At 39.6% G+C, this 9,223-nt stretch overlaps 1 protein-coding gene and 1 long non-coding RNA gene across 11 annotated transcripts in view; both read right to left on the bottom strand.

Annotated features, from left to right (window-relative positions):
• Window positions 1-380: 380 nt before the first annotated feature.
• LOC124220085 (uncharacterized) lies at window positions 381-1,581 on the bottom strand. Its single transcript, XR_006883519.2, has 3 exons — window positions 1,077-1,581; window positions 730-836; window positions 381-492 (listed from the first exon to the last, which is right to left on the bottom strand). It is a non-coding gene; the product is annotated as an uncharacterized lncRNA (long non-coding RNA).
• Window positions 1,582-4,050: 2,469 nt separating this feature from the next.
• Window positions 4,051-9,223, bottom strand: part of ttk (zinc finger and BTB domain-containing protein ttk) — a 54,443-nt gene continuing 49,270 nt past the window's right edge. For 6 of the 10 annotated variants that reach the window (XM_046628504.2, XM_046628508.1, XM_046628505.1 and 3 more), the window contains exons 5-7: window positions 8,667-8,929; window positions 8,140-8,415; window positions 4,052-7,252 (exon numbers count right to left, since the gene is read on the bottom strand). In XM_046628504.2, the coding sequence (XP_046484460.1) occupies window positions 7,097-7,252; window positions 8,140-8,415; window positions 8,667-8,929 (695 nt within the window). In that variant the 3' untranslated portion in view covers window positions 4,052-7,096. Of the gene's footprint in view, window positions 7,273-8,139; window positions 8,416-8,666; window positions 8,930-9,223 lie in introns of all 10 variants that reach the window. The other 4 variants (XM_069136547.1, XM_046628510.2, XR_006883517.2 and 1 more) reach the window with 4 other exon arrangements.

Genomic DNA, 9,223 nt, shown 5'->3' on the forward strand with positions numbered 1-9,223 from the left:
CTCACCGAGCACAAATTCTCGTCCTCCTCGTCCACCCTGTTCTCCTCGTCAGCCTCGTCCTCCTCCTCCTCCTCCTCCAGCTCGAGCACCTCCAACCACCACCAACCACTCCAACGACCACTGCTAACCACCTCGGGTTATACCTGGAATAGTAATAAATATTTTCAATATAAGAACACATCAAAAATATTATGTAAGGATTAATTTAATTAATTAATTAATTAATATGTAATGAATTTTATTAGCGCATTTGAAGCTACTGAATATGTGCTAGCGCGAAAAATGAATTGAAATAATTTATTGTAAACATGACCACTTTGAAATATTTCAGATGAAATATAATTACAATCGCCATCAAATATTAGAAAAATGTTAAACTCACCGTGCACAAATCCTCGTCCTCCTCGTCCACCTTGTTCTCCTCGTCTTCCTTGTACTCCTCCTCGTCCACCTTCAACCACCACAACCATCGGCAACCACCTCCGGTTATACCTTGAATAGTGATAAATATTTTCAGTATAAGAACACCAAAAATATTGTGTAAGGATTAACATAATCAAGTAATTAATTAATAATATAATGAATTTCATTAGCGCATTTGTAGCTACTGAATTTCTGCTTGCACGAAAAATGAATTGAAATAATTCATTGTAAACATGAGAAGTTTAAAAAATTTGGAATAAATATAATTACAATCGCCATTAAATATTATAAAAATATTAAACCCACCGAGCACAAATCCTCGTCTTCCTCGTCCTCCTCAACGTCCACCCTCGACCACCGCCAACTACCGCCAACCGCCTCCAACAACCATCGATAACCACTTCGAGTTATACCTAGAATAGTAATAAATATTTTCAGTATAAGAACACATCAAAAATATTGTGTAAGGATTAACATAATCAGGTAACTAATTAATAATATAATGAATTTCATTAGCGCAATCATAGCTACTTAATTTCAGCTTGCGCGAAAAATAAATTGAAATAATTCATTGTAAACATCACAAGTTCAAAAAATTTTTGAATAAATATAATCACAATCGCCATTAATTATTATAAAAATGTTATACTCACCGTGCAGAAATCCTCGTCATCCTTGTCCACCTTGTTCTCCTCGTCTTCCTCGTCCTCCGACAGTCGCGATTCACCAGGGAGCGGACCTGGAGCGCAGAAACTAAGGAGCGTTTGTCCTGGAAGTTGAGTTCCACCAGGTAGTGGACCTTGAGCTTAGAAACTACGGAGCGCTTGTCCTGGAAGTCGAGTTCCTGGAGGTAGTGGACCTGGAGCTCAGAAACCACCGAGCGCTTGTCCCTGAAGTCGAGTTGCACCAAGTAGTGGACCTGGAGCGCCGAAACTACGGAGCACTTGTCCCTAAAGTCGAGTTTCACCAGATAGCGGACCTGGAGCGTAGAAACTACGGAGCGCTAGACCTGGAACTCGAGGTGCATCAGGAAGCGGACTCGGAGCGCAGGATCCAGAAGGTAAAGAACCCGGTACCCGAAATCTGCCGAGCGCGATTTTCATACGTCCGCTCTACTGCGCGGTTGTTTCCAGACTGAGGAATTCGACTAGCTGATTACTGTAGATCGATGACGTCAAGAAAAAAAAAATTTTGGGTGACATCACTTTCTGAAAGTCCGATCATCCAAACTATGGTTTTGAACTATAATACTATGTATGATGTATGATGTATGATGCATGATATGACAAGATGTATCATGATTTTAGTTTACACATTACAAAACTTTTCTGCCGATTCAAGCAGCTAGGTCCTTCGATGGTCAGCCTTTGACTAAAGACATATATTCATCAGTTAACGGGTCTGCTAATAACGCTGCCGTTCTGCGACAGTTGGATGATAAAAATTTTGGCTTGTACCTTTCAAATATGTGTTAAAATACACTCGAAGTTTTAAGAAGCTTCGTTCTTTCTCTCCTTATCAAAAAAAAAATCCCCGTCAATCACCTCTTTAGGTCTTCAAATCAGGACACTGCGTTAAATACTGTCTCATATACGGAGCATCCATTTTATCTCGATCAAAATTAGCGCATACGTGATGTATTACAGTTACTCTGAATTTTTTTCCATACGAAGACTTTTTGAAAACAATTCTGCTTCTCTACCCAACGGAGATACTTCACTCGCGACTAGCCAAATCAGCGTTTCGATTCTATGCCTAAAAAAATTCAAGATCGAGAGAGCAAATGAAAAGTTGTTGGAATAATTATGAATATTATTGTTATGGAATACATCGAGCGCATGTCGAATAGAATCCCATTCCGAGATAAATAATTCTTCCATTTTCATATTATAGCCGTATCATTGTAGATAATATAGTTTGGCTCCTGGATAATGGATCACATATATTAGTATTGTATGTACGTGGACCGCATATACATATATGTATACATTTTGGTCTCTGCATCATTATTACATCTGATCTATTATTATTTATGACCTATGAATACATTCTTCTCTCGGATACCTATACTTCAATTAAATCACTGTTTTGCCACGAATTTTGGAAGAAATTTATTCTTATTATTAATTTTTTGTATCGCCGCCAAGTCGGTAAGTACACACTAAGTCCTGGCTTTGGCTTACCATTGCGAAGCTGTGTTACTCGGAAGGTGAATGCAGCCAGCATCTTGTCGAAATCGGTAACTCCTGATGTTCTGCAATAAGTACTCAACTCTACCGTTGTAACATCTCAGGGGGCGCAGGCGTACGACGATTTTCGGTTGTCACACCAAAGCCCATTAGGGCAACTGTCTTTATATTCTTCAGTCACGTCCCAGATCATATGACCGACTGTTACGCGTGTTGGGTTGCTTCTCGAAAGTGTGTCAGGCGCATTGCACTATACAAGTCTATTTCGCGACGTTTCACAGAAATGAGGGACAAATGCTGTAAAACATCGTTGACAAACACTGACAATGTGTGAAATTTCTTCCCTCTTCTGTACGGCCGCGTAGAAATCCGGTATTAGTTCGAAAGTTGTACTGAATTTTTGAAAAAATCTGTACTGTGGTCATGGTACCTAAAGATCCAAACAAGCAGAAGTGATTTTCACCTGATTTTACGTTGAGGACTTGGCTATTCTTTCCCTGACATGAATTGCTTCCGAAGGCTATGTTTTTTCAATTTCAGTTTTGTGTATGTCTAATTTCTAAGGAAGAGCCCTGGTCAATGGGCCGAAACATAAACGAGAATTTTGTGTCTCTGTCTGATGTACGAAACCGAAAAACATTACTATACAACCTGGAGGTCAAGAACCCTTAAATATATTGAATGTTGCTCAAAATCAGTAACGATTCTTTGGTTGATGTTATCGATAAACGAAACGTGTTTTCGATTTGTCTTTCACTTACAGTTTGTTTCGTAAATTTCAAGCATATTCGAAGTACGCAGAATCAATTTATGCAATTGATGCAAATGGATTATACTGCAACCGTAATTTAGATAAGAGAAATCTTGCTGTATTTTGCCAGTCGATGACCCTACGATGTTTTGCCAGCAAAAGTCTAAATCACAGAGTATGAGTATAATATGTGTGTAATTACTAAAATTTGATATCCTACATCGACGCGTAAATTTAGAGCTGAATATATATCATATGTCGCGTCGGCGTAAGTCTTGAGTCGACATTCAGTAGGCATTCAGACATACAGCATCAACGATACAATTATTCAATTATACAATCCCCTTGTGTGAGTCACTTTTTCGGATGTTAATCGCGACGTGATGGAAAGAATTGTGGGTGTTCCGACGCCTGTTATATTTTTTGATCACGTTCAAGTACCACATCACAGCTCTTCGGTCCTGTGCGTGTGAGAAGTTATTTGGCGAAGTAAGACGACCATTCAGTCTCTACCTTAATTTGGTCTTATTCCCGAACGATGTATAATATGTCCAAGTTTGTTTATGCCGCCTTCCATAGTCTCTATTCAATGAGACGCAATATCCTCAACTATCGCCTTTATACAAGAAACGTAGAGATCACGTATCGCTAAGGAGAGTTCGAAGAAAATTCTTCAACTTCGAATTATAATGCTCATAGATAAGGGACACGTCAGTCATTTATTTCTCAAGTATTATAAGTTTGGTTTTTCTTTTTAATGATATCGTACACAGTATTGGCAACGACTAGACGTCAAACCGTTAACTGCATCCAGTGAAACAAGCACACAGATGGCAGATGTAGCATAACAACTCGCCTTTGTGATTGACTCCCTGTTGTGTTCTCCATCCCTTCCCTTTTCTCTAATATCTAAAAATTTTAGATTACAAACATAGAGATTATTCAATCATTCGTCAAATCATTCAATCGTGCATACTCCCCGGTACATTATCCGTTTCTATAACGTACGAGATGCCCAAATTGAGAAATAAACGTAGGTATAATCCTAGTTGGTGCACTGCTGGTTGACCGATCTGCTGCACACAAATACCTAAGATAATATACGCAATTCTACGCAGGAACAAACACTTTTTCATCACTTACACATTATACACACACGATTGCAAGAGAGCATGTGTTGCAACACACTTATTCGAGTAGTTTTTCTCAATTTCAATTCCAAGCACCTGTTCAAACGATAAATCAGCCTTTCATCCATAATGTATATCATTATTATTATCATTAATAACAATTGAGATTCGACATAACGAAGACTAGAATTTGGTTTGATCGTTATTATTGATACTAAATATATACTTTTTCTGTTCGAGCCAACCTCAATGTAGTATGATTAATTTGTAATATACCTATTACGTACGGCGGTGGAAGAGGTCGATCCGACTCTTGGGATAGGTACGAAGACGCTAATATAGTATAATATAATATAATATAATATAATATAATATAATATAATAAGCTGCGAACGTTAGGCTTCTACCAGTATCGACAATGGAAGAATCTTGCATAGATACAAATATTGTTGCACTCGAGTCTCAGAGTAATTGTTTCCCGGGGATATACCGCCTGGTTGCAGGGGTAATCAATCACATTGAAACAAAAATCGAACTGTTTTTCGTAATTCGACAGACGGTAGGAATATAGTTATTTGTGTGTTTCATCGGATCTGCCGGTGCCTTAAGTAAATAGGTTGGGTATTTATTAGGTACTGTAATTGGCTTGTGCTCGACGCTGCAAGTACTCTGAGCTTGTATTATATATACATAGTTAGTATTAATATAATATCGCATGTATATAATAATGTGTCAAGGTATAATCGTATAACACTAAAATCACAAAGAGAGTATGGAGATGACTTGTACGTAGGAAGAACATAGATACATGGCGTAATAAGTATTTTACATACAGATTCAAGAATATATTATAAATATAGGTATGCGTATCTATTCATACGCATACATTAATAGTGTTATCATTATATTTTCTAATTTATTCACACCGTCATCCGAATATATATAACGTGTATAGGTGTACGCATCTCTTCTACACATACTCACACCTGTATGCATTGCCATATTCGAATACACGGATCTTAATAAAGATTAAAATATCTTCAAAAAATGGACAGATTTCCTTACAATTATACATTGTTATATTTTCAATGGTAATAATTAATTTCGCTCGATGTGTACGCGTATACGCATATAGATTATGTATTATACGTATATATACCTGATATACATGATATCGTGTACGCGAATGGAATATATGTTTAATCCATCTGCAACGTATGCATATCGACTAAACTAAGGAAAACTTGTATAGTTTGGAAGTCATACTTTCTTGTCAAAATATAGTAGTTAGTTAGTGTATATACCTAATACATAACAATATATATACGTATACATAACAATATTTCAATTCGGCTCAGTACTTTTTGGACAACCGAGTGTACCTGGTAATTTCGCGTCGATTTCATAGAACCGCCAAAACACTCGATCCAAACAATAAATTAACAACAAATCTGGGAAGATGTACATTTGGCACTGGGGATTCATATCATTTTTAGAAACTAATCACGTGGTTGGCGACGTCCTCGGAAGTGCGCGCGAGACAAAACTAAAAATTTATAGTTATTTCGAAGACGTTTCAACAACCCGAATTCCCTATATACAACCGAAGCGAATCCGAACGAGCAAATAGATGAATAGGTAAATAGACAAGCACACGGTGGCTTCGAAAATCCAAGTGTGGGTATACGTTATTTCACAAATTGTATCCATTATATACTTGCGATACAGCTTGCAGCTCGATCGGTCGATCGATAGGCGCACAGGGTGGGTATACTCGTTACCCATCACGTATAACGTGTATACCTACCGTTCGAATAATTATTGAACAAAAATATTCTCTCTCTATTCTAGTACAGGTAAGTAATATCCGGTATATAAGACAATTCCGCTTATTTTCATTTTACACCTAGCCGTACCCTACAGGCTAACGGGCGATGATTAGTTTAATTTGACACAGCGATTCGCCGAATTAATTACAATAGTGTATATAACGCATGGTGGGAATTATAATCAACCAACGGCGTTCTGGAACTTTCCATGTTTCGTAATATAGGTAAAAGAACACAGTTTCCTTCGCTTTTCCGTTTAAATCAAGCGGTACAACGTATCTATGTACCTATGCACGTACATACGCTTACTTTACGTTATACCTGTAGTCTGAAATATGTATAGGCGCAGCTATGCACCTGCGTACCCGTACCCATCTGTAAGATACGCGTAAACGTGTACGCGTATCATTTAAATTTTGATTATCGGCTATGCCGGCACTCGAGTTTCTGAGCGACGGATTTGTTACGTAGGAATATGTAGGAAGAAAATAAGGGAGAAGTACCTATTACAAATACCAAGGATGGAGGAAATCGATACGCACGAACGGAACGAGATTGCAAATAAATTCGCTATAGAAAGGCGAAAATTATTCCGATTTCGAGAAAAAAAGGCGCATCTTCGACACACGTATGTATGTACGTACGCGTGTATCACACGACTGTATAGATTGCGTTGCACCTGATCGTGTAACGTCGTCGGGTGGATAAACGGACCGTGTTTCTCGCAAAGGTTCCAGCGATTCAGCATAGAAATTTGATCTTAATGAACCTGTCTTAGCTGTTCATCACCGTTGACCTTCTTGAATATCCCCGCCTCGTGACCGTCTCCCCCTGAGCCTCGCATTCCCGCTTAACTCTGTCGATTATGTCCGCGACAAGTTTCTCCTCCTTTTCCCTCTGCTGTTCCCAGTCCGGGCCTTTTCCCATCTGCTGTAATCGACAAATCGACGCTTCGATCATAGTACATTATTCATTATTATACAGGCTACGATACTGCAAAACAACATAATCAATAATTATGCGATATAATATTACTTATTACACAGATTAACCCTTTGAGTCATAGTGGTCGGTATTTTTGCTACCTATTTTATATCCATATTTTTTATGTTCAGAGAACTTTTCAACATATTTCTTTGCAGTTTTTTGCCATTTCTGAGAGTATACTAACAGGTTTTCAATACTCGAGAGTAATTATTGCGACACAATGTGAATTACGATTCTTAGAAACAAATTGATTGAAAATATCGTGTAAATTGAAGGAATAATTTATTTCCGAGAACGTTATCCCTCTACACGTATACATGTTTGGCATAAATTACAAGTTTTTGGGGTAGCTGATTACGAATCTGGAAGCGTATTAAAAAAATTCAAAATGGTGGATCAAGTATAGTGGATAAAAATTTCAAATTCGGTCGAATCCGGCGAAAAAACTCTGTCCAATGGTTTTTGAGGTCGTTGACGACGAATTTGAAATTAGATTTTGAAAGTTACCATGGCGAATCCAATCAGCTACCACGAAGACCCCTGCATAGAGTTTTTTGAACGGATTCGATTTGAAATTTTCGTCCGCCTCATTGGACCCGCCATCTTGAATTTTTTAAATCTGCTTACAGATTCGTAATCAGTAACCCCAAAAACCAAAGAATACTATCTTGTTATAAAAGTTGACGTAGCACAATAACGTACGACTCAAAGGGTTCAATTCCGCGATATCGTAAACGCCGCGACGTCATATGGCGCGCTTTGCGCAGGAAAATGCGTGTAACGTGTTACAGGTACGTATAATGTATATATATATATGTATCCGAGCTCACTTCGGAGGTTCTCCGCGTCTTCTTGTTCAGCGGTTCTTCCCTGTTCTCGTCGTTCTCGTTGTCCGAGTGCCTCGAGCTCAGGTGCCCGATGTATCCCTTCCGCGACTTGAAGTAGGCGTTGCAGCTGTGGCACTTGAAGAGGGGCGCCGGCTGGGCGACCTGGGTCGACACGTGGAGCTTGTACTTGTGCCTGTACCACCGTGTTCGAGAGGGTAGGACCTCGCCGCACCATTTGCAGACTACGGAACCATCGTTTTGTATGAGGTACTCCAGCAGCTTGTAAAATATATGTTCCATTCTGGATATTTGTATCTCTTTCAACTTTCTCGACTATAGACCGATAGACAGCACGTTTAGAGCCATAAATATTGACCAATAATTCATGTAAAATTCCGAGGAGCCCCGCTCGTTACCCCCTCTCGTTACCGGCGCGGCGGGAATCCGGGGGACGAACGAGCCTCCTCGGAGGTATCCTCTCATCCATACGTCCATCCATCCATCGGGATCACTCGGGACTCGGGACCAACCTGTTTCCGGACCTCGGGCTCCGTTTCCACGCTCAGCTCGGACTTCCCGACAAGATCCCGCCGCTGGTCCTCCTCTTGGTCGGTCAAAAAGTGGACCCCGCTTGCGATGCGCTCAGTTTTCACGAACGGCGACGACGACGACGACGACTCACCGACCCCCGCACCGACCCCCGTCTCAGCATACAAAGAAGCGTCGTCTCGGCTGGCGGGCGAAGTGCATATCTCGAACGTTATGTCGCTCGGCAAATTGCAGGGCAGGTTGTCTGTAACATTACCGAAAGCAAACGGCGATGTGTAATCTTTTCTGCATTCTTGTCGGTAGTTTACTTCTTTTTTCCTCCCCTTTTACCCCAACCAAGATTTATTTTTACTTGGCGGGCAGCTGTTGCATACCAGTAGAACCTTGATTATCCGGGAAGATGAGACCGGAGAGTCCACGGATAATTCGAATTTAAAATATGTAATAAGTTTTTATTTCGTACAGTAATATGAACAAGTAATACATATACGAGCTCTTGTGAAGACTAATTAAGACTACAATGTAGTTTGAACAAGTT

The sequence above is a fragment of the Neodiprion pinetum genome, chromosome 5 (assembly GCF_021155775.2).
Source record: "Neodiprion pinetum isolate iyNeoPine1 chromosome 5, iyNeoPine1.2, whole genome shotgun sequence".
Taxonomy (NCBI): Eukaryota; Metazoa; Arthropoda; class Insecta; order Hymenoptera; family Diprionidae; genus Neodiprion; species Neodiprion pinetum.